This window comes from Mesocricetus auratus, unplaced genomic scaffold (genome assembly GCF_017639785.1).
Source record: "Mesocricetus auratus isolate SY011 unplaced genomic scaffold, BCM_Maur_2.0 Super-Scaffold_4256, whole genome shotgun sequence".
NCBI lineage: Eukaryota > Metazoa > Chordata > Mammalia > Rodentia > Cricetidae > Mesocricetus > Mesocricetus auratus.
Window position 1 is genome coordinate 97,925,696 of NW_024429182.1, and position 25,162 is coordinate 97,950,857.

General features: G+C 51.3%; 2 protein-coding genes and 1 long non-coding RNA gene across 4 annotated transcripts; 1 reads left to right on the forward strand and 2 right to left on the reverse strand.

Moving 5' to 3' along the window:
• Positions 1-145: 145 nt before the first annotated feature.
• Ucp2 (uncoupling protein 2) lies at positions 146-6,853 on the reverse strand. The gene is made up of 8 exons (XM_013116253.3): positions 6,696-6,853; positions 5,796-5,957; positions 3,346-3,572; positions 2,990-3,200; positions 2,012-2,206; positions 1,828-1,929; positions 945-1,125; positions 146-557 (listed from the first exon to the last, which is right to left on the reverse strand). Exons 3-8 carry the CDS (start codon positions 3,469-3,471, stop codon positions 443-445), a joined length of 930 nt encoding a protein of 309 aa, XP_012971707.1. The 5' UTR covers positions 3,472-3,572; positions 5,796-5,957; positions 6,696-6,853; the 3' UTR covers positions 146-442.
• Positions 552-1,236, forward strand: LOC121144378. Its single transcript, XR_005881733.1, has 2 exons — positions 552-697; positions 899-1,236. It is a non-coding gene; the product is annotated as an uncharacterized LOC121144378 (long non-coding RNA).
• A 2,877-nt stretch (positions 6,854-9,730) lies between the features above and the next one.
• Ucp3 (uncoupling protein 3) lies at positions 9,731-23,523 on the reverse strand. Of its 2 annotated transcripts, XM_040758039.1 has the most exons (8): positions 23,357-23,523; positions 17,376-17,594; positions 16,685-16,886; positions 16,295-16,495; positions 15,223-15,324; positions 14,666-14,846; positions 11,809-11,900; positions 9,731-9,851 (listed from the first exon to the last, which is right to left on the reverse strand). In XM_040758039.1, the coding sequence occupies exons 2-7, from the start codon at positions 17,499-17,501 to the stop codon at positions 11,819-11,821; spliced, it is 894 nt and encodes a 297-aa protein (XP_040613973.1). In that variant the 5' UTR covers positions 17,502-17,594; positions 23,357-23,523; the 3' UTR covers positions 9,731-9,851; positions 11,809-11,818. The 2 variants fall into 2 exon arrangements, with proteins under 2 accessions (XP_040613973.1, XP_021085172.1); XM_021229513.2 differs by lacking the exons at positions 9,731-9,851; positions 11,809-11,900 and adding an exon at positions 11,328-11,747 and having other exon boundaries at positions 23,357-23,518.
• Positions 23,524-25,162: the final 1,639 nt, after the last annotated feature.

The following is a 25,162-nucleotide window of genomic DNA, read 5'->3' on the forward strand; positions in this document are numbered from 1 at the left end:
AATAGACTAGATGACACCCATGAACCCTTTTCCAGATGGTAGAGGTAGGATGTGGGTCACTGGGTTCCTCCTCTGCCTGCTAAGATGCTGAGAAGGCCCATTGACCAAGACCTCTATACCACAGCTTATGACAGATAGAAGACACCAAGGTTGAGCTTGCTTTATGGGTGAAGGCTGGCTGAGCTGGGATGGGGATGAAGACAGAGATTTGGGTTTAACTGTTAAAATGACTAAGGGCTTGGGGTCTTGGCTGGTGTCAGGCTTTCTCACTATGGGGCCATCAGCACTGAGGCGCAGGGAGATGAGTGGGAAGGGAGTGGAGGTGAGGGACATGAGGGACTGGGAATCGGTGTGGAGCTGGGCAGAGGATGCAGAAAAGGGCAGGGCAGGGTAGGGCAGGGCAGGGCAGGGCAGCAGGATCCAGGGCAGCAGCAGGAGATGCTCAAAAGGGTGCCTCCCGGGGCTCGTAGGCGGCCATCAGGGCCCTTTTGAGCTGCTCATAGGTGACAAACATCACTACATTCCAGGACCCCAAGCGGAGGAAGGAAGGCAAGAACCTAGAGAGAGAAAACACAAGTCATGGAGGCACCTCCCCCTCCTGCGTCTACCACGGGCCTAGCAATCCATCCACCCCACCGACTGTCTCAAAGGAGGCTAACAGGACCTGGTGAAGAGCCCCACAGATGCACGCCCAAGAGTAAGAGTCCCGAGTACCCAGCTCACTGTCCAGCTGGGGAGTAGAACCCAGTGCCTCAAGCATGCTGGTCAAGCACTCTACCACTAAGCCACCTTCCACCCAGTCTGAATCCCCATTCTAATCTAAAAAAAAAACAAAAACAAAAACAAGAGGTGGCAGCAAGTATGGGGTGTTAGACCCTTGGTTTCATCTCACTTCCAGGTGGTTCTCTCTTCGTAAGGCCTGGAGTGGGGGGTCAGAAGCTCACCCCTTGTAGAAGGCTCGGGGCCCCTCCTTCCGGAGCATGGTGAGGGCACAGTGGCCTGCGCTGTGGTACTGGCCCACGGCAGAGTTCATATATCTCGTCTTGACCACATCGACAGGGGAGGCGATGACCGTGGTGCAGAAGCCCGCCCCGAAGGCGGAAGTGAAGTGGCAAGGGAGGTCATCTGCCAGAGAGCAGCAGGAAAAGCTGTCAGCTCTCCCCAGCCGACCCTCACCAGTCATAGGTGACAAACATCACCCGTGAGTTTTAAGTTAAATAAAACCTAGAGTTTTAAGGAGAGAGGTTTTTTTTTCCCCCCCTGAGACAGGGTTTCTCTGTATTGTTTTGGAGGCTGTCCTGGAACTTGCTCAATAGACTAGGCTGGCCTCGAACCCACGGAGATCCACCTGCTTCTGCCTCCCGAGTACTGGGATTAAAGGCATGCGCCACCAGCGCCTGGCTTTTTTTTTAAAATAATTTATTTTTACTTTATGTGCATTGATGTTTTGCCTGCATATATGTCTGTGTGAGGATACCAGATCTCAGATCTTCTGGAACTGGAGTTACAGACAGCTGTGAGTTGCTGCCTGAGTGCTGGGAATCGAACTCCGGTCCTCTGGAAGGGCAGCCAGTGCTCTTAACCATTGAGTCATCTCTCTGGTAAGGAGAGAGGTTTTAAAGACATAGACTGCAGCTAGGATCTCTTAGGAGGACTTAAAAGATCCTTTAGGCCACTCTAGCCTGTTTTTCTATGTGCAAAGTGGGGTCTTCATCCAGCTGAATTTGAATGGTTAGAAATATAAACTCTATAAGCAAAAGGCAAATAAAATGAAAAGATGTGGTCTTTAGGGAATGAGACCCCCAGCTCTTACTGACCCTAACATACCTGTCATAAGGTTGGCCTTCAGGAGAGAATCCTTGATGAGGTCATAGGTCACCAGCTCAGCACAGTTGACAATGGCATTACGGGCTACATTGGGAGAGGTCCCTGTAGAGGAAGGAACATTTGTGAGAGCCCAGGGCATGGGAGAGGGGAGAGGAGGACAGGAAAGCCAACACCCAGCGCACACCTTTCCAGAGGCCTCGCATTCCCTCCTCTCGTGCAATGGTCTTGTAGGCGTCGACAGTGCTCTGGTACCTCCGGCTACCGCCAGCCCGGGCCTGAGCCTGGAAGCGGACCTTTACCACATCTGTAGGCTGGGCCACAGCGACAGCCAGGGCACCTGTGGTGCTGCCTGCCAGGAGGCGGCTCCCGATGCCTGCATCTGTGGGCACACAGGGGTCAGTGGCCAGCCTGGCTTGCACTCACACACAGCATACTCTTGTCAAACCACCATGTCACTAGACCGCTCTTGCTTCACGAAGTCCTCCCAGGGCTATAACAAGGAGTAACAAAATGGAGACAGTACTTTCTCAAATGTGCTCATTTAAGCTTGGGAAATCAGAGTCAGTTCCACTAACAATTGTGAAAACCAAGATCAAGAGAAGTGACATTTCCTAGCAGAACTGGACTTGAGAGATAGGTTCGCAGCCGAGCTCTACCTCTCCTACAGTGTGATCCTGGGAAAGGCATCCCTGTCTTAGGCGCTCAGTTTCCTCACACTTAGGAAGGGTGTGGTGACACTCTTGGGAGGCTGAGGTGTGAACTCCAGGCCAGCCAGGGCCAATAGTGAGACCCTATTTCAACCCCCTCCCCTCCAAGAACGGTATATTAAGGAGATGCAAGAATGCTGGCTGTCGGGGTAAAGGGGTGTGGTTACGGTCTCTCCATTGTGCCTTTGTCCCAGTCCCTCTCCCATTTCAAGTCTCAGTTTCTGTATCTGTGACCCAGGAGACCACCTACTGCTGTGGAAGTTGTGAGGACTATCGTGGGCTTACACCTTGCTCAGAGCGGAGACTTCCCTGGTGCTCAGATTGTAACAAAGAATCGGGGTCACGTACACTTCTCCACTCCTCTGATCCTCCCAGAGGTCTTGGAAACCCTAAAGGAGCCATTTAGTTATACAAACTAAGGTCACCCATCTGCTGTGTCCTAGCTGCATACTCACGCTCTGAGCCCTTGGTGTAGAACTGCTTTACAGAGTCGTAGAGGCCAATGCGAACAGAAGCAAAGCTCATCTGGCGCTGCAGGCCGGCAACCAGCCCGTTGTAGAGACTGCGTGGGCCCTCGGTGCGCACCATGGTTAGGATGGTGCCCAGCACGCCGCGGTACTGGGTGTTGGCTGCGGTGCGCGCTAGCCCTTGACTCTCTCCTTGGATCTGAAAGACCAAGATGGAGTGGCTAGGAGCAGAGGCGGATAGCTCTGCCAATCTCCTGCCGGCTCGAGGCTCCTCATCGCCCTTGAGGAGTCTGACCTGGGGAGACAGCGGATTAGATAGCATGGGGGCCTCATTTCGTCCTCACCTGCAGCCGGACTTTAGCAGTATCTAGAGGGAAAGTGATGAGATCTGCAATGCAGGCAGCTGTCCCAGCTCCCAGGAACTTCACCGTGGCTGTAGGGGGCACATCTGTGGCCTTGAAACCAACCATGATTCCAATTTCCTTCTACCTCCCGGAAGATGGAGAAAAACTGGAGAAGTAGGAACCTTCAGTCGGCAAGACGAGACAGAGGAAGTCTGCCGGAACGGAATCTAAACCAGAAGAAGAGACGCCCTTCAGTAACAGCGTCCCCCGGCCTCCCTCCCGGCTCACCACCTACCCACTCCTGCCCGGCTTCCCTAAAGACACTCAGGGCTTCCAGGACGGAAACCAGGGGTTAGTCAAGTAGGGTCTGGGAAGCAATTCCTGCCATGGGGCTGAGATTCTGTGAAGGGCTCCCTCTTATTTAGCGTAGGGACTATGGCTTCTGGGTCAACCTGAGACTGCCTCACAGTCACCAAATGGCTCCTGACCTGACCCAGTGAGGGAAAGTTCTGCCAGAGCAGGACCTGGCAGACCAAATCCCACAGGCTTTTGTTCTGGGTTCCTAGGCAGGGGAGGTTCTGGCAGGTATATAATTACTGAAAGAGACATGTTAATTCCATCCTTGCTAGCCTCCACAGCTCAGGCCCTCTGCTGCCCCAGGTGCAGGTTTACAGAGGTGCGCCATTCACCCTGTCCGGGCTCACTGGCAGGCCCAGCGGGAGGATAGGAGGCCGGGCAGCCAGGAGGCCTGTTTGCTTTCCTCCAGTGGAGAGACATTCTCAGTTCTTTGTGGTGGGGTGGGAGGTGCAGGTCACAGCTATGCAGGAGACACAGGAAACCAAAAGCTCCATTTTGTTCTTAGAGTGGGAACACCACCCTCCTCACTGCCCCAAGAGGAAGTAAGCCCAGCACCCAGCGGGGGAGGGTGGCCCGCAGCTTCAACTTCCCTAGTTTCACTTCTCTGATTTCATTGGAGCCACTGCTCTGAGCCTGGCTTGATTGGCTGCCTGTGTTGCTAGGGCTCAGGAGGGAGGATGTGGTGGTAGTCACCTGTGAACACAGACAACCATGGAAACAAAACAGCTGGGACAAACAGGGACATCAGGGCAACTCAGACTCATAGCAACGAGTTCAAGAGCACCACTGGGGCAAAGTCAGACCTGATTCGTGTTCCCGTGAGCCCCTGGGGCTCAGTGAGACTAGGAATCAAACGACAAATTGTAAGGGTGAAGGTGCTCCTGGACTCCCCAGCGGACACCTCCTTCTCTTGGGTCTGACTCCACCGCTCCTGCACTCAAGTAACCCTGAGAAATCCTGAGAGTGGCCTGTGAGGCAGCTGCCTTCCTGGCTCTCTGTTAGAGAAGAGCTCAGGGCCACGTCCGTCCTCAGGCTCCAAAGCTACTCCTGCCCTGTAGTGCCTCATTGCCTCCTGTATCTCAGTCCCAAGGCCCTTCACAACGGAAGCCCTTCCATGCCAATGAAACAGTTCTGAGACACTTTGAACAGACCTCTCCTCTAGGCATTAGTGGCATGATGCGCAAGTCTATGGCATGTCTGCCTCATCTTGAGCCAAGTGGTAGCGTGGTGTGGAACCCTGAAAGATGTAGCATCGGTTGCTCTCCAGAGCAAAAAACGTGGTTCAGCTGCCATTGTGAATGCTGCTCAGGGTTTTCCAAAGGTCAGGCCCTTGAGGGTTGCGTATAGAGGCAAAGATCACCTATACCAAAGTTCCTACTACAACTGAAACCCACGCCTAGAAAGGTAATCATGCTAGGCATGGTCGTGCATACCATTAGTTCCTGGACTTGGGAGGCAGAGGCAGGTGGATCTGAGTTCAAGGCCAGCCTGGTCTACATAGGCCAACCAAAGACATGTGGTGAGATCCTGACCCCCCCACAAAAAAAACAAAACTAGAACCAGACAAGTAACCACTGTAGGTAGTAAAAAAGCTAACACCCAATTTCTAATTTCATTCACAGGGGCGGTCAAAGTTAGAAGGGAAGTACAGACCAGCAAGATGGGTAAAGGTGCTTGGCACTGAGTCTGAGGAACTGAGTCTGATCCCTGGGACCCATATAGTAGAAGTTGTCTTCTGACCTCCATCCGTATGCCCTGGTACCCATGTGCCTTCACACACACACACACACACACACACACACACACACACACACACACACACACACACCACATACTCACACACAAAGACAAAACACAAATACAGAACCAAATACCCAATAAGCTCCTGTCCCACTTGGGTTAGGATCTTCCTTTAAACACTGCGGTCTGCCATCTTTAAGGGCCAGAAGGTGACCAGGGTAATGAAAGTGCTTACTGAACTGTGAAGAACCACTTGCCAGGGTGGAGGAGGGGATTTCCGACGGTCCGGCTGACCTCAGCCCTTGACCACAGGCCTGAGAGGAGACAGCAGGCATCATTAGCCTGGCTCTCACCTGGCGTGGAACTTTGAGGTCTCACACTGAGGCCTCCAGGATCAGGCTTCTCTAAAGGTGTCCCGTTCTTCAAAGCTGCCAGTGGCTATCATCGCCCGATCCCCTTGATTTTCCATAGAAAGCAGCTGGGAGACGAAACACTTAAAGGTCATACTATGTGTCCTGTGGGTGAGAGGAAAGAAACCAAGTTTAGACAGGGATATTCTCATTGCAGGACCAGAGCCTACAAAGGAACCGACACCTGCCACACAAGTCCTTCCAAACAACCTTACTGGGAGACAACCAAGGCCCGTTTCACCCACGGTAGTCAGGATCTAGTTAAGTGTACACTGGGGCAGAGCCAGGTGGACCCAGGAGTCTTTTCTCCCACATTCTGGCTGAGTTCCACACTTCTTTTTGGACAGTTGTGTAGATAAGCAGCCTAGCTGTGCTGGGATACAGTCACTCGACTGTTGAGTGGAGCCTTGTGTCTCTTTGTGTGCGATGACGATAAGGCTGGCTGAGTCCCTTGGTGTCCCTACTCCCACCTCTGGCCTTGGGCAGATTGGAGTCTGACAGTGGCCAAGTCTTCTCGGGACACAGACAACCCCAGAAACCAGAACAGGCTTTAGGGCATATGGCCCAGAGCAGCCTGGTGACAGTCATTCCGATCACCGCTGACGTGGATCCCCCCAGCGCCCCCACGATGCTGGGTGCATCGTGGCCGAGGGGAAGCAGTGGGTGGATAAAGGCTTAACCTACAACCAAATGGACGTCAGAGGCAAAGAACAAAGGGACTTAGGAGGGAAAAGACAGAAAGGGCAAACTAGGACTCCAAGGAAGGGAAATGAAAAAGCAGAGAGAGATAGAGAGAGTGGGAGGGACCAGGTGCGGCCAGCGCAGGGCTGGGGCCACGCTCACCGGACCGCAGGAGAACACGGGAGTGAGGGCGGCTGTGTCCGACGGCGGGCGACTGACGGCTGCCCAGGAAGCGCTCAATCCAAAAGCACTGCGGGCAGGACTGACAGTGACTGCGAACCCGCGGCTGCGGAACTTAAGCCTTGCGGGCGTGGTCAGGGCGTGGTGTGGCCGGGGCGGAGCCAGCGTGGCCCACTCCCCCGGGGTGAGGGGGCGCTTCCATCTGTGTTTTTTTTTTCCCCTTGGGCGTCTACTGTCACCCCTGCTTCCGCAAGGGCAGATAACCGTGGGGATCCCTCGGTCTCCCCTGAGGGTCCGACCTCTGGTCTCCGCCTCTGGCCCCAGGGTTCCAGTCTCATTGTGAGGGCAGCCAGACTGACTGCCCCCCTTTTCTGGCTCGCGACCCCCACGCCCTGCAAGCCACCTGCGAACTGTGCGGAGCGCGGGCTCCAAGGACCGGAACCAACCCGGGCGCGGCGGTGGGGTGAGGCTGGCGTTCCCGCCTTCTGCCTCTCCCTTCTGATCTCTGGGGACCCGGGCACCTAACGGCTAGGGTGGGGCGATGGCACCCGGCCTCTCCTCCTCTTTGGACCCACCACCGCCAGGCTGGTGATCCTCAAGGGAGAGGGCAGGGCAGAGCCTGGCCTGCAGCACTCCCAGCCTGGGAATGACAGGCTCAGCAGGTGGACCGGACCTTGGATAGATAATGGCCACGTAGGGGTGGCAGAAACGAAAACAATACTTGAGCCCTGTGTCCGAGACTAACGTGCATTGTGGGAGGAAGAAACACGTCTCAATTTGTCTTTGGACTGTGTCCCTGCTTTGGTACTCTCTGGCATTTCTTTTGTTTTTATCCGTGTCCGCCCTGAGACTTGCCTATGAAGTTAGATCAGGGCATTGCAACATTTTTTGCTTGCCTAGGAGTTAGGCGCCCTAAGAGCAGGAAGCGGAATCAAGGGTCCGAATATACTGTAATAGAGGCTCAACGGAAAGTGTAGTAGGAAGAGAGGGTTGAGTGAACCCTTGTAGAAAGCAATTACTATGCACCAGGTAGGCGTGGACACCTCATATAACCCTTCCAAGTTGTCACTAACCTTTATTTTCCAGAACAGGAAACTGTAACAGGTTCCCAGATCTTTGTAGGCCCCAGACCTTAGCATAGCTGACTCTATGATGGAAGTATCACTCAGGCTGTAAAGCTCAGTATGTAGACAGCACCACCCACCAAAATGAAAATAAAGACCTAGCCTGTCAAAGTCTACAGTTCTGCGAAAGTCTCTCAGTGTAGTGACCTTGCTTTTTGGCTTCTGTTGATCTGCTTCTGGCTGTTTTGGTTAACTGAAGTATGTCAACCCCAAACGGTTTTTTCTGCTTAAAAACTCACCCACAGAAAGGTTCTGACAGTGCTACACTGGGATCCCGAACGCCCACTGTAGCCGGCTAATAGAGACTTTCTATTGGTTTAAATCTGTTGAGCAGCCTTCTCTGGTGGGTAGCCCACAAAAAAACCAAATCTAGAGAGATTAAACCACCTGCCTAGTGTCACAAAGTGGCATACTCTGGCTTAAACTCTGCCACTTGGGGACCAGGGATATAGTGCCCCCCCAAGTAATTATTGGCGATTTGAGCTGGGAGGAACTGGAGAACTTCTACTGCAGGAACTAGATGCCAGGTGCTTGAATTTGGCCGAAGCAGAAACAAGGACACAGAGGTTAAGGTAGAAAATTATTTGTCATGGTGGCTGTCAGCTTTGGCCCTGGATTCTGACTCTGGCTGTGGTGAAGAGACCTCTAGGTTCTTGGTGAATTTGTGGTAGAGAGGGAGATCTTCTCGAAGGGCAGTCAGTACTCTTAATCACTGAGACATCTCTCCAGGCCCCTCCTTTTTTCCTTTTCTTAAGGATCTTGCTGGGTGGTGGTGGCTCACGCCTTTAATCCCAGCATTTGGGAGGCAGAAGCAGGCAGATCTCTGTGAGTTTGAGGGCAACCTGGTCTACATAGTGAGTTCCAGGATAGCCTCCAAAACAATACAGAGAAACCCTGTCTCAAAAAACCAAAAGAAAGGAAGAAATAAAGACAAACAACCCCCCCAAAAAACAAAAACAAAAACAAAAACAAGATGGGATCTTGCTGTGTAACCCTATCTGGCCTGGTATTGGCCATGTAGTTCAAGTTGGCCATGAACTTGAGGCAAACATCTTGCCCTGACTTCTCCAATGTTGGGATTATAGGCATATGCCTACTGTTTGGCCTAAGTTGGTTTATTTAAAAAATACTAGCTGGACGGTGATGGTGCAGGACTTTGATTCCAGCACTTAGAGGCAGAGGCAGATGGATCTCTGAGTTTCAGGCTAGCATGGTCTACATAGTGAGTTCCAGAACAGCCAGGGCTAGACAAAGAAACACTGTCTAAAAAAATAATAATAACAAAATATGGTAAACAATGATGCTAATCTTAAAATATGTCTTCTAGTTTCTGAAGTTTTACACCTTTGGTCAATAAACAGAACTCCGACTTCTAGGTGTGATTCCTATGTAATGGTATACAGAGGAGTCATATTCAGATGGACTGGATTCACTGGGGAAAGGGGCCATGGAAAAGATCTATGAGCAATTTGTTTTTATTTTTGGTGGTGTGCAAGATGTAGCTTTTTAATTTTTAAAAATTACATTTATTATGTGATGTAGGGGGCACAGGCCGTGATATGTATGTCAAAGTCAAAGCTGGTGGTAAGTGCATTTACCTGCTAAGTCGGCTTGTCAGTTTCAATATGTAACTCCATTTAGGTCTCTAATGCAGGTCATAGGAAGCCTCCACAGTGTGGGAGACTCGGGGGAAAAACTGAGCTGTTCTCACTTGTGAAGCTATATTTTTATTATAACGTGGATATGGACTTCTGTTTCTCAAAACCTCTTCTCTGTAGACCAGGCTGGTCTTGAACTCTGCCTCTGCCTCCCGAGTGCTGGGATTAAAGGCGTGCACCACCACTGCCCGGCTAGTCACTTTTCTATTGCTGTGATGAAACAGTGGGACCAAGGTGACTTGGAGAACGAAGTTTTATTTGGGGTGGACAGTTCCAGAGGGATGAGTCCATCTTGGTGAGGAGGTCAGGCGGCAGCACGGTGGCCGGAGCAGCCATTGAGAACTCACATCTCAAACCTAAAGCAGGAGATAGAAAAACTGGGAATGCATCGGCTTTGGGCTCTCAAAGCCAGTCCCCAGTGACACACTTCTTCCAGCAAGGCCACACCTTCTAACCATCCCCAAACAGTCACCAACAACTGGGAACCAAGTATTCAAATACCTGAGACGTCTGGGGGACATCTTCAAACCACCTTATGCAGTTAAACCTTTGTCTTTTCCATTTACTCCTTTGTTTGTTGGGTTTGTACATATGCACATTCACATGTACATAGGGACACTCGTGTGGAGGTCAGATGACAACTTGTAAGAGTCGGTTCTCTCCTTCCACCTTGTGGGGCCCCTGGATTGAAGCCGCTGAGCCATTTCGTTGCCAGGTGTGCTGTCTTAAGCTTGGGAGTTGGTCCTGTATTTCAGCCTCTCTTTTGTAGATGGGAGGCTGAAGGCTCAACAGGTAGAGCATTGTCTCTGCAGCCAAAGGCAGTGAGAGAGGAGGGCTAGGCGCGTGGAGGTGGGTCAGTCATCACCCTGACAAGCAGGACTTGAGAAAATCTGTCTGAAGAGAAGGCCAGAAAGTAGTGGTTCATATTTCTCTTAAGGTGAGAATTCTTTTTATTGAGTCGTATCGATTTCCTAAAGCTTCTGGGTCCTGCTGCTTTGGACTGGCGGACATGTAGTGCCTCTTCTCCAGATCCACAGCCCTTTGAGGTCACCAGACAGCAGACTCCCATGGCTTCAGTCATCCGTGGTCTTTACCATACTGGCGTGTGTGGCTTCACCACTACAAACTGCATTTTCCTCAGTCTCCCTCTCTGGACAAACCCCCTCCTACAGCATTGCCTTCAAGTTTACATCTGTAGATGGGCATTGTTTTTATGAAGTGCTTCCATGTCCTGCTTTTCATTTGATCCTCCCAGCACCCTGAGACAGACAAGGAGGGACTGTTAGTCTCTGTGCGACCTCCGGTGTCCTGCGTGGGCCCCGCTGAACTCGTTTGTACGGGCTCAATGCTTTCTTTTCCCTTTCTCATTTTCCCCAGAATCCGAATGGAGTCCACTTGATAGACTCATTACCGAAGGGCAGATGTCCCTCAGGTGACTGTGAAGGCTGCAGTCACGGCTTTGTGCTGAAGCTGAAATGTCCCTCCTGGCATTTATCTGATCCCACTGTGCAGTGGGATAATCTTCCCCACGCTTGCAGCCTTTGCTGTTTATTATTCATCGTCTTCAGGGAAGTTGGCAAACCTCCCTTTTGTCCAGAGGAATCTGATTTTCTGTGCTTTCTCTTGCCTAAATGTTAGGCATCCAACCAGAAGGCTTTTTAAAAATTAATATAATTTAATTCCCATCAGGTCAGTGCCAGACTAAGGTGTTTTAGGACAAAACACGGAAGACTAAAACTTTCCTCCTCTTTTAGCTCAGTTTCTTTCTTTCTTTCTTTCTTTTTTTTTTTTTTTTTTTTTTTTTGGTTTTTCAAGGCAGGGTTTCTCTGTATTGTTTTGGAGCCTGTCCTGAAACTTGCTCGGTAGACCAGGCTGGTCTTGAACTCACAGAGATCCGCCTGCCTCTGCCTCCCGAGTGCCGGGATTAAAGGCATGCGCCACCAACGCCTGGCTTAGCTCAGTTTCTTGAGTCAGCAATGAGCACAGAGTTCTGTAATGTGTGGGCCTGGGTCCACCATGTCCACTGGATCTGCTGGGCCTGCTGTGTCCACTGTGTCTCCTGAGCAGAGAGTCGAGGTTTTATTCTGTTCTAGGCAGCCTCTTACGAGGAAAGTACCAAGTAGCCCTCTTGCCTTGTTCAAAATGGAGATTCCCGTAACACCTGGACTTTCATCAAGACCCGTTTCAGCTGTTCGTATGTTACAAACATCATCACGTTCCAGGCTCCCAAACGCAGGAAGGAGGGCATAAATCTGAGGAGAGAAACAACTGCCATGTGACGAGTATCGGCCTAGGAGGCACTGGCATACCTACCATGCCGTCCCTATGCTGACTGAAGACTGTCACAACTCTTCTGAGATCTGTTTAGGCTTTGACTTCTCTGCTGAGGGGATTTAGGCAGGAGTCTGAATCGGAAAAGGAAAGAAAGCTAACTTTAAGGCAGATTACTGTAAGATAACTTTAAGGCAGATTACCGTATGAGGAAGTAAATTCTCACAGGCCTGTGGGCTCACTCTGCTGGCTGCAGGTCATTTGTTAGAAACGGAGGCCAGAGAGGCTGAGGAACTCAAACCACAAAGCTGGTAAACAGCTGTAGAGTTGAGACATGCTGGCCCCTCTCATCCTGATGCTAGGGGCTTTGGGCCTGTTTCCATCCAGATTTCCACCCAGAGAAGGCCCAGGCTAGGACATTGAGAAGTGGTGTGTACAGGGCTGAGGGAGCTCTGCTCCAGAAGCAGCTCATCTCCAGAAAGCTCTGCACAGGTGGTCCCTGGGAGAGAGGTCTCAGAGACAGAAGGGATCATGGTCCCTCAGCCCGGCCACTCTCCAATTGCTCCCTCTTGGACCCCTTGGTCCCTCGGAATCAAGTCACCATACCCTGACGATGCCAGGCCCTCTTCTGTCTCTTTAAGCACATTGGACTGTCCCTTATTTCTTTCCAGTTTGGAGGGTTGCTCTTCATGCTGTAGGATTCAGTTGGGCATGGCAGCCATATGCCATGGCATTTCCTTTGCAGGGGAGGGTATGAGATAGGGCCTTACTATGTAGCTCTGGCTGGCCTTGAACTCAAGGCAACCCCTGCTTCAGCCATCATACCAACTTGTCATGGCTGTTCTTGAACCTTCACAAAGATTATATCACTGTGGCAATATTACCCAAATTCTAGAGTCCAGTTAAATCTGAGCTAAATTCCTAGCTCCTCCAGCTTTGGGTGCCTCATCTGAAGTGAGGACTGTAAAATCTGGCTGTGTGGCATATGCCACTTGAGAAGTGGAAGCATGAAGATTGGAAGTTTGAGGTCAGTATAGGCAAGAAGAGACCTTGTTTCAAAAAATCTAAAATAAAACAAAATATAGAGGGTGTAGCGGTACCTCCCTTACAGGGTTGTCACATGGTTGAGGCAGTGGGGGACAGTACCTAGCACTGCTCAATCAATGTCACCTCCTTGTCTATGGTTTTTTGAAGGAGGCATAGGGCAGAGCCTGGCACACGCACAATGTTCTGTAAATGTTTGCCAAGCGAAAGAGTAAACTGAGGCACTAGCTGAAAATGTCTAGGTGAACAGTGTCAGGGAACAGGCTGAGTATGTTATTTCCAGACATGAGAACCTCCAGGGGCTTCTGTTTGTCTGCTGGTTCAGCTAAAATCACATACCAGGAAATATCAATTAAAGGTGTGGTGTGGGAGCTCAGCAAAGACCTCACCACACTGGGTGGGGCCTTGGTGCTGGGTCTCTGCCATTTTGTGATCTTGGACAAGCTACTATTTTGAAGTGCATTGTGGGGTCTACTACCTAGTCCAGAGGTTGCAATACCTACAGAAGGCTGGATGTAGGGACTTGGCCTTCGGGATGATGGTGAGTAACCTACACAACTGAATGCTTGCTCTGTGTTCAGATAGTCAGATGATAAAAAAAAACAAAAAAAAATGGATGAGCAACCAGCCTCAGCTCCAAGAACTTGTGCACTAGCATGAAGATGAAATTAATTTTGTAGGAGGTGGATAAAATAGTATTGCTGAAGCTCATGGAAAGGAGGGAAAATTTATGTGGGACAGTGTGAGGGAGGGGTAGCATTTGGGCTAGTCCACAGGGGTGGCTGAGATTTAGATCATGTAGATATTGAGGAAAGTACATCCCCATAGGCTAAGGCACCTTGTGCAAGGACACATGCCCGTGGACTGAGTTTGAACCCTGGAACCCGTGTAAAGGTTGAAGGAGGGAACCAGCTCCATGAAGTTGCCCTACTCCACACATGTGCTATGGCATAGGTAGCCAGACACATATATCATACACACATGCACCACACACAATAATGATTATGATGATAATGATAACTCTTTTGAAAAGATTAGGTCTTCCATGCAAAGGCCCAGGAAGCCCGAGTGTTGCTGCATGTGTGGTGGTGAATGGTCAGAGCAGCAGCTGTGGAAAAGCCTCCCCTATTGCTAAAATATTATGCTACACAAAATAGGGATGTCCTAAGATATTTTATTAAGGGAGAAATAACTCAGGTGAGAAGCCAAGAAGGCTGAGAACCAAAGGTCTGCACATACTCTCTGAGCTGCGACCGGAACAGCAACTGGAACCCAAAAGAGAGCGAGTCTCCTCCCCCAAGCTCTTTTATGCCCCTCGTTTATCCGCCCAAATGGGTGTGGCCAGCGCTATGGGTACAGAGATCTCTCCCTACATTTCCCCTTTTAGTCTAAAGAAAAGATTTAGACTTAAAACTGAATTGTCTCAAGCTTACATACATAGAAGATGATACCTATATCCTATCCTAAACATATCTATCCCATCTAAACTCTAAGTTTATATGAAAGAGATGTCTCCCTACCCTCCCTTGCCCAAAACATTTGGAGACAATATTTTTATCTAGTCTTGGCCTACTTTTTCTTAGTAAGGCTTCTGTTGTAGGCTCCCGAGTAAGAAAACCCCAATAGCCAGGCGTGGTGGCTATAACACAGTATTCAGAGGTGGAGCCAGAGGCATCAGAATGTCAAGGTCATTCTCGGCTACATAGTGAGTTCTAGGTCAGCCTGGAATCCATGAGACTCAGCCAGAGAAAAGGAAAAGGAGGAGAAGGAGGACAGAAGAGAAGGCAAGGAGAGAGAAAGAGAGATAATCCAAGTTGTCTGGAGAGTGTGCTGGAGGCAGAAGGTGGCAGCTTACCCTTTGTAGAAGGCTGTGGGGCCCTCCTGCGCCACCATCTTCAGCATGCAGTGTAGAGGGCTGCGGTATCTACCTGGGGGCGCATTCATGTATCTGGTCTTTACCACATCCACCGGAGAGGCCACCACTGTGGCACAAAAGCCGGCTCCAAAGGCAGAGACAAAGTGACAGGGGAAGTTGTCTGCAGAGGGGAGGGAAGAACAAGTTCCAGGAGTAGAGTAGGTGTGCACATTTACAGACACGGTCACTGTCTTCTCCAGTGCAGCCTTGACCTTCTAGAGCACGGTGCCCAAGGCTGAGCTCTTGGTTAGTCTTGGCAAGCTAGAACCCAGCATCTCTGGGTAAGAAAGATTCATAATTTTTTGTCTTGTTTTGTTTTTGGAATTAAAAGTCAGAGAAGGCAAGTGACTGTCCCTTACAGACACACTGAGTTTAGTGTCTGGAACCCAGAGCTCTGGCCTCTAGCCTAGGCCTCTTTCCCCATCACCATCCTGAACTGGGCACTGCTCCTCTCTCCTCTGAGTGGTACCCACTCCTGTCTCCCTACCCGCTCTCACCAGTGAACAGGCGAGAGTCCAGCAGCTTCTCCTTGATGATGTCATAGGTCACCATCTCAGCACAGTTGACAATGGCGTTTCTCGTGATGTTGGGCCAAGTCCCTGTTAGGAAGGCAGTGGGGACTGATGAAGGCAATACTCCAGCTTGGGTCCAGAGCCCCACGGCAGTGTTCTCGGCCAGGGGACCACACCTCAGCCAGGAAGATCCCACTTTCCTTCTGGGGTTATCAGTTTTTAACCTCCCACATCTTCACAAACAGACACCCATTGTGGGGCTACATTTGGAGCATAATTTGCACTCTCAAAATTTCAACGCGCCTCTCTGAGACCCAGGAGCAGTCAGGAAAGGGGATTTTCCGTGGAGAAGGGGGGCTGGGCCCGTGGGATGGTGACGGGATGTATGGCAGGGCCCTAGAAGACAGGTTTCACCCAGGAGAGAGCAGGGTTAGCGTGAGTGGGACACCGGCAAGGGAGTGTGTGCATTGGCAGCATGGTGACTGGGGTATCCTGCCTTTAAACTCCACATGGCCATCTTTCTCCTGCAAGGATTCATTGAATTGTCCAGTTGCAGGAGGCATTCTGGAATTTGCCGAGGGTGAACACGCAGTGAACGCTGCAGTCTTCACTCCCAAGGGAGACCCCTCACTCATCTCACTGCATATGGTGCCACAGCTCCACGCTTCTATTTCTGCTCTGCGTCCTCCGAGGACTCCCCGGCGTCTCCATTGCCTGGCCTTTGAGACCAGGTGCTTTTTGGAGTCAGCTCAGCCACTCCTACCTCTGGCCTGCGTCCTAGCCCCTTCCTGGGATATAAGCTGCACCTCGGCCTCCTTGGCTCCTTTGAGGTAAACCCTTGAGGAGTGGACACCCTGTGTTCATTCCTGTCTCTCTCAGGGTGGCTACACAGCTGAGGACTGGTAAGGGGAACAGGGTCTGAGGTCCTGTGGCAGGTGTGTGGGGTAGTGTATTTGCGTGTTCTTCAGGAAAACAATGCTTTGGGAGTTTCTCCTTTCTGGGCTCCCTACCTCAGCCCTCAGGGAAGGAAAGCTCTGCCCAAGGGTACCACGTTTACCTTTCCACAGGCCCCCGATTCCTTCCTCCCTGGCGATGGTTCTGTAGGCATCCATCGTCCCTTTGTATTTCCTCTCGCCTCCGGTTCCCAGGCGTATCATGGCTTGAAACCGGACCTTCACCACATCCGTGGGCTGGGCACAGGTCACTGCCATGGCTCCCGTGGTACAGCCTGCCAGAATCCTGATGGCGACGCTGGAGTCTGGGGAGAACAGAGAGAACTGGGCGGGAGTCCTTAACATTGTCAAAATCTCACCAGAGGCTGTCACCAGCTTCCCCACACTCGACTATCCTTGATGGATTTCTTGTCCTTACCCACACACCAGCTATTGGCTGAGATTTCTGCTCACCCCTGGGGTCCATGGGTATCCCCACTGGTGTTGGCACTCACGGTCTGCTCCTTTGGGGGTGTAGAACTGTTTGACAGAGTCGTAGAGGCCAATTCGAATGGAGGCAAAGCTCATCTGGCGGTGCAGGCCGGCCACCAGCCCGCTGTAGGGGCTGCGGGGACCCTCGGTGCGCACCATGGTCAGGATGGTACCCAGCACGCCGCGGTACTGCACGCTCTGCGCTCCTGGATTCTCCCCCTGGATCTGCCGGACAAGAGTAGGGCCTGAGGAGCCCATGGGTGGCCGGGGAAGGAAGGGCAGTGTGTGCGGGGAGGAGGGGAGCCCTGTAGTGTCTTCGAATTAGCATGATAATAACACCAGGGTGAAAACCACTGAGTGTGCAGCTTGGTGCAATTCACAAAGCAGCTCTCACTCGATGAGGCTCCTGGGCGCACCAGAGGGGCCGGTTTGCTTTCCCAGCTTTATACTAGTGGCTTACCCATTGCTGCCTTACCTTTATTTTCCACTCTATGGTTTACAAAGCAGGTGTAAGCTGTAAAGAGTCCTGCCACATCATATCAAGGCGCTTGGATTGTTTTGGTCTCGAGAGATGGTGGTGAGGACCGAGGTAGTGTAGGGAGTGGCCTTCTCCCCCCACTCCCGTCTGTGTGAGGAAGTTGGCCCATGGGCTGAGGTACACCGAAGCAGCCCCTCCTTTCTCATTAATCACAACCGCTGGCCAAAGGCACCCACCTGCAGGCGGACCTTGGCGGTGTCCAGGGGGAAGGTGAGCAGGTCTGCAAAACAGGCTGCAGCGCCGGCCCCCAAGAACTTCACAACTGTTGTGGGAGGCACTTCTGGTGGCTGAAGTCCGACCATGGTCCCGGGCAGATGGGCCTGGTTCCTCTGCTGCCTATTAGGTCCAAGGAGCGAGGTTGCCTGGCGGTCCTTTACTTCAGTTCCGGGAGGCAGCTGCCGGAGATAGGCCAGCGAACACATAGAGCCTGGGTTTCTGACTCTGCCCTGTTTCCAGGGACCCCCGCAACGCTCTGAAGGGGCTTTACAAAGTGAGAAGCCCGGGTACTGCCACACTTAAGCTGCCTGAACTTGGCCTGCAAAAATCCTGCTAACAATCCCTGTCACCTGCTCAGAGGGACAGGGCCATTGGTATCGTCACTGAATAACTGAATGGCCGAGGAAACCGCGGTCCTAGCAGGCAGCAGGCCTGGCTCTGACCCCACAGGTACCACGTTCTCCCAGTGTCTCGCTGCTTCCTCACTGGTCAAGCTCTCTGAGGCGCCTCATGTTTCTTTCCCAAACAGGGGGAACTCAAGGAGTTACTCGTTCATCTTGTATTAAGTCTGTTCCTCTTGAAAGTACGCCTTAGCCCCCTGCACCCTTAATGGGCATTGAACTTAGGGCCTAGTGTAAGGCAAATCCTCTACCAATGAGATACATCCCTAGCATTCTCTTATTGTTTTTTTGTTTAAAATTTTTATTTACATTTTATGTATGAGTGCTCTGCATGTATACCTGCAGGCCAGAAGAGGGCACCAGATCTCATTACAGATGGTTGTGAGCAACCATGTGGTTGGTGGGAATTGAACTCAGGTCCTCTTAACCACTGAGCCACCTCTCTAGTCCTTATTTGTATTTATTTATTTGTTTGCTTGTTTGAGACAAAAGTTTCACTAAATTTCCCAGGCCGGTATTGAACCTGAGACCATCCAGCTTCAGGCTTTCGAATGCTGGGATTGTGTGCGTGTACTGCCATGCTTGGTCTGGATACCTCTCTCTGTATAAAAGAAACAGAATCCCCCTCAGTTCTTGTTGCTTCCATCTCTAGGATTTCCTGACTGGTGGTCTTTGGTGGAACTGGGCCTCAGGTACTTGCTGCTGAGCCCTCTATTTCCCAACGGCTGAGGCAGTGGTCTGCCACATGAACACTTCCGTCGTCTGGAGTGGTTATGGCTACTCTGCCTGGCTAGGATCATGCACCCTCTCATGTCACCGTGGAGACCCTTCTCAGATGGAGACAAAATCTCAGAGAGAATCTCAGTCTCAGGGCAAGACAATGCATGTGTGCACATGCAGACAGCACACACACACACACACACACACACACACACACACACACACACACGAGATGTGTGCTCATGTGTGCACCTATCTTTCTGCTGGTTACCAGGGATCTTTTGATGTGAATGGCTTGGTGTAGCTTCAGATGTTCAGGGAAGCTGGTGCACCATCATGGGTGGCCCCATGTTCTTACCACTGGGTTTCTGCGCATCAGGCCTTCTATGTTAAGCCATCTCTTGGTGTCCCTGGTGCACTAACTCAGACACTCTCTTGTGCTGAAGTTCTGCACCCTTTAATAACCCAGTCCCAGAGCCAGGGCCAGTTTCATAGAATTGTGAACTGTATAAGCCTTCCATACAGGGCAACAGGATTCTGGGCTGGTGGTTAGGAAATCTGGGCTCTGGTCCTGTCTTCTGAGCCTTACCTTAGGTACATTTACCCTGTCTTGGGACAAGGGAATATGTACATACACACATATATTTATTCATCAATAGTGAACATTTAGGTATCAAAGGGTAGGAGCCAGGTCAGATGACTTCTCAAGTCTTCTCATGCCTGCCATATAAACCCTGGTTTTCTCTGTTATGCCTTTTCCATCTACACATTCAGAAACCAAGGACTCAGGCTTGCTGTCACCTCTCCCTGGAAAATCCTGTGATTGGGAAGGAGTTGGTTGATGGTGGAAGTCCTTCTGTGTATATGTGTCTCTTACTGGTTGATGAATGAAACTCTATGGCCAATAGAGGCAGAGAGATAGGAAGGACTAGGAGATGTGAATTCTGGGAAGTGTAGGCAGACAGCAGTCTCCATGTGAGACTGGGAAGGTAGGATGTGCGGGATGCTTCTCCAGTAAGAGAAGACTACGTGGAAATACTTGAGAGTAATAGAAATAGCCGGGCGTTGGTGGCACACGCCTTTAATCCCAGCACTCAGGAGGCAGAGGTGGGCAGATCTCTGTGAGTTTGAGGCCAGCCTGGTCTACTCTGCCTCCCAGGAGCTGGGATTAAAGGCGTGCACCACCACTGCCCAACTCCATGCTTCTTTCTTTCTCCCCTTTCTCCTCTTCTTTTGGTAGGGCCTCTTGTAGGCCAGGATGGCTTCAAATTCTTTGTACAGCCAATGATGACCTAGAACTTCTGCTTTTCCTGCCACTTACTCCCCAAGTGCTGGAGTTATAGTCCTGCATCACTATACTCAGTTCATGAGATGCTGAAGATCAAACCCAGGGCTTCTGTATGGCAAATAAGCATCTACAGTTGAGCTACATCCCTGGTCCTGGTTGTTTGCATCCTAAGGACCACTAAACTCTAGATGGAGTTATACAGTGACTCAGGAATGTTGGATCTAAACAGTAGAGGCAGCAGGTTTCCCCGTTGCAGACCCACATCCAAACTCTTATCTGTCAGAGACTATGGCGCTCCTGGTTGTGGACAGTCCACTGGCTCTGTGTTTTATCAAGTGCACAGCCTAACGTCTTGGGCATGGCCTACATGGCTCTTTGTGAGGGCCCCCCTCTCCCCGCTTTCCTCCCCACTCACCCACTGAGCTTCAGCCACACGGGAGCTCTTGAGCTACAGCATCTGTGTGGAATACAGTTCTCTCAGACACTTTAGCTCGGCTCTTTGCTTCCTTCACGTTCTCCCCTGATGTCACCCCTTAGAGCGCCTTCCCTGAACTCAAAGGCTAGCTCAGCGTCGCTCTCATAACCATGGCACCAGGCACCCCTCCACCTTGTCTACTGCTGCGCTTTCCCACTCGGATGCCGTCTCCAAGAACACGGACCTCACCCGTCCAGGAGCACTGTGTTTGTTGAGAAAACAGATGGCAACGTTTTTGGAAGATCCTCTCTCATCTGCCCAATTCCATCCTCGCATCATGCCAGGGACTCAGCTGGCAAAGGCCAGCGTGCACGGACGGGACCCACCCACAGGGCTCCGTGCTTGGCTTCCTGGAGTGAAAACCCACGCGTGTGAGCTGCTCGTGGAGGGTCTTCAGCAGACTTTAAGGCTGGTTTAGACAGTGCCCACAAATAACTGTAGAGCAAGCTGAACCTTGGTCAGTATAGACGGGGAAGAGCTGTCAGGAAGGGACTCAGGGGAGGAAGACCCTCCTTTTGCTGTCAGGAGGGGACTCAGGGGCAGAAGAGGACTAATGCTGGCCAGGCCTAAAAAGGGCTATTGGCAGCTGCAACAATGAGAAGGATTTCCCAGGGGAGGCAGAGGCCTGAACCTGTATGCTAGTGGTTCCCAGCCTTCCTAACGCTGTGACTCTTTAATACAGTTCCTCATGTGGGGTGACCCCAACCATAAAATTATTTTGTTGCTACTTCTAACTGCAATTTTACTACTGTTACGAATCATAATATAAATATCTGGCATCAGACTGCACGGCGTAGTCAGTCCCTGTGTCCAAGCCTGTGTTTAGCCTATTTTAGGTTCAAAATCACTTTGGAAAAAGCAGGGCAGTATTTAAGTTCGGTTTACAGATGAGAAAACAGAGGCTTAAGATGGGAAGAAGTTGACTGACTACTGGTCACAGAACTCCAATCTAATTGTTCCGGTGGCCAAGCCACAACGCTGCCATCACTACACCACCATGGTCGAGTCAGTGTGGGAATCTGGCTGCTCACGGTTTTGTCTTTGGTTGAGCATTCAGAGCAGGTGCTGAGTGCTTCACAAAACCAAATGTAGGAGTCTGGAAAACCCTGAGTGAATACCAAGTCCCCCTAATCAGATCAAATTTATGGGCCCAGGGAAGCTAAAATCTGTGTGGGTGGGTGAAGTCAGACCTTGGCTCTCCAGGCTCTTCCTTCAGCCCATCTTTATGTCTGTCCGAGTTCTAAGCTGAGACAAGTCCAAGGAGGGGACAGGTTCTTTGGGAAATGAAGCCTGAGGCCTACGGCCCTTGGAGCCAACTTGGCTGGGGACCAGCAGTGCCGGCGTGTTAAGAAAACACCCTCCACTTGTTCAGGCCTCAGTCCCCTTTGCCCTACAGAAGGGCAGCCAGGCCTGGCTCCTTCCCAGCAGGGAGGTACTGGATTCCCTGCCCAGGCTTGGAATGCACTGTGGGAGCAGCTGACTCTCCTCATGGCATCTTGGTGGTTTCTTCCTCCCACCTTGGATTTGCCTGGAGAGCTAGGCTGCTGGGTGATTTGATATCATGAATCCGAGGCTCACACAGAGTTGGGGAGGCCCCTGGGTTAAGGTCTTTAGTGTCCTGTCTTCAAAACCTGTCGGGGGAATACTCAGGCGCCAGTAGAAGAACCCTGTGCTCCACTCTACTTTGGAGAGAAGCACTGAGGTAAGCCAGGCAAAGAACCCATGCATGGCCATTGTCAGAGACCTGTGACTCTAGAGCACTTTCCCGCTGGAGGGACATCAGGTGGCATTAGTGCTGAGCTGGGTCCTGCAGAGACCACTTAATGGAGTTTTCTCCCTGCTGAGGCCAGAGACACACTCTGGAGTTTTTGCTTCCTTGTCAAGAAGGGCTTCCCTTCTCAAGCCACGTTGTCCTCTGCTACTTCTGACCCTGCTGTCTTGTAGCACTACCTTTTTATCTGTAACTCTTTTCTCCATCGGAGCCAAAGCAGGGAAAAGACCAATTTACCCTCCTTCCTTCTCTTTGCAGACCACTGTGGGGAGGCTGCCAGGCAGCTCAAGAACCATTCTTACCAAAATGAGGAGGCAGGAAACAAGGCCAGACATGACCTTAGGGCCCTTTGGGCTGCAAATGGCAGAGACAGACTTAGTCTAGCGGAGGAGGAGGAGGGGCTGGGCGGTCAGAGCACGTTGGTGCAGGCATCAAGGATAGATTGGAATGGGGTGTCGGGGGCTCTAAGACCATGTTGTTGGAAAGGTGCTCACTAAAACCTGAGCTTGGTCAAGAGCTTGCCATCGGAGGTACCCAATTTTAGGGGTAGCCCTAATCCATTCATCAGAAATAGAAAGGATGGGCAGACACGCCTGAGGATTCGGGCAAGGCTACACAGGCAGACACAGTAGGAACCTCGCTGAGGTCTAGGATCCCCCACCTCCTCCTGGCTGCACCTCACTGTTACTTGAGGAAGCCTGGCGGGCGGCAGGCCTTTGCAACCAGTTGCAGGTGCAGGCTGTGAGCAATCCTCATCCTAGTAGTTCTGCGAAGCATGGGATGTGCTAGTCTACAGGGCTCACTCATGTCTGCTGAGTGTGTCCTGCGCTCAGTACAACCCAACTCTCCAATAAAGCATCTGCACCTGCACCGAGGAAGCCAGCAGGCAGAGTGACTGCAGGCTCTAGAAATGTCTACCACACACCTGGACCAGGCATCAGGCCAGAGGTGCCCTCTTCATCTCTACCTAGGAAGGGCCCCAGGACCTTTAGCCGGAGAGGGCTTTGTGCTCTGGAGGGACCCTGGGCCAAAGGAGAGGGACACTTGCTATCTGTTATCTGTAAAATTCTAAGAGGGGAGCCAACAGGACAAAGGGGCATCCTGGGAAGTCTTGCAGATGTGGGAGCCTCCCTAAGGTTCCTTCATTTTGACCAGGTGGGGGCTAGACTGAATTACTGTCAGTCTCAGCCAGTGAGGGATCCCTGGCAGCTCCTGGCTGTGAATCTCCATAGAAGGGAGAGCAGATAGAGGGGTAGGGGGAGCTGAGGAGAGGTATGGGGTCTTACCTGTGAGTCTAGCCAAGGTACAGTAGTGCAGGTGCTCCCTGGGGCTCCATTCCAGGGGTGGCAGCAGGATCCGATGGCCCCTCACCATTCACTGTTGTCTCTGCTGCCTCTGGCTCGCACTAACCTTATGCACCAGCTGACCTGAAACCTAATTCTGAGGAGCTAGTTGACAGCCCGATCACTTGACAAGAGGCGGGCTGCTGAGGGGCAGGGCAGGGAGGGGACCAGTGAGTTCCAGTTTAGATTCCTTGACTGGGGTTCTTTAATACGGCTCCTTTAGGCTTTCAAGAGGAGGGCTATCTTGGTGACCAGAGGATATGTGGTGTGTGTGTGTGTGTGTGTGTGTGTGTGTGTGTGTGTGTGTGTGTGTGTGTGTGTCTCTCTGGGATCTCTTCTGGCCAACAGCAATGATGATGAGTCTCATTTCTTGGTGCCCATTAGGTGCTTGATGTTTTAGACACATTATTTCTATTCCCCATACCCCAAGGAAGCAAGCACCAGGCTCCTAAATTTAAAAACAAAGCAACACAGTCTTAGAATGTACTGTACATAGCATGTGATTTGCACACTGAGAACACACAATTCAAAAACTTTATAGAACAGTCAGGTTGAGCAACTACTACAATCTAGTTCAGAACATTTTCATTACAGCTCAAAAACAACAAAAACAGAAACAAAACGAGTTTCCCCTTTTCCCTTCCCGCAGCTTCAAGCAGCCACTTATCTTTCTGCTTCTCCCTTTGCTTGCTCTAGATGTTTCGTTTGAGTAGGGTCAGAGTGTATGGCTTCCTTCACTGGCACAGTGCTGTTACATGCTCTAGTGTGCATCAGTATTTCACTCCTTTACTGTGTGGAACCCTCATGTGTCAATGCTTACTTTACACAGAAAACTGAACCTCAACGACAGTGACTTCCCAAGGTCACACAGCTAGTACACTGCAGAGCCCAACCTTGCCTGTAACCTATAAACACAGTGGGTCTATCTGCTCCAACCACTATTCTCCACGACACGTCATTGGAGGCTTTAGCATGGACATGTTGGGGCCAGAATGAGATGGGGTGGGGTGAGCAGAATCCTTTGTAGCAACCACTGTAAACTCCATCTGCAGGCACTGAGGTTAGGGATTGGGCATAGCTGAACCTCGGAGCCAGGTGACACAGAAGGGAGACAGAAAGGGGAGAGCAGATAGGTAGGGCAAAGAAGGCAGAGGCCGTTCTGAAACCTGAGCACAGAGCCTGGTCCCAGGATGGGTGGTGTGACTGGAGTGCTTATCCTCTTTCTTGGTCCATGTCCTGCCCTTATCCTTTCAGGCTCCGTTGGGAACTATTAATCTGGAGCTGGGTAGGACTGGGAGCCATGTGGGGGAGGGACTACAAGGAGTCAGACTGGAGGCAGCATGGGGAGGAGAGCTCAGCTGATTCTGGCCTCAGCTTCCTGAGGGTGGCTCTGCTTGGGGTTCTAGCTAGAGTCAGGCCTCTCTGCTAGAAGTTCTAAGGGTGGCTGCTACAATCCCTGGCTCACCAAAAACACCTGTTTCAGGCGTCTGGGGAGGGCTTGCATACATGGAAGTCAGGGAGACACTGGTTCCTTCTGGTGATAAACATGCTGTATAACTTGAGTCACATCACCTCAGAGCTGTCACCAGAGCAGGACATTGGTAAGTAACACAGTGTTCACCATGTCTTTGTCATCCGAGGCTGCCTGCAACCTGGGGTAAGAGCGGCCCATGTCCTCCTGTGGCCCTGTCCTCACTTGACCCACCAGGTTATTTACAGGAGCAGCATTTGGCAGTGAGCGGTCTTCAC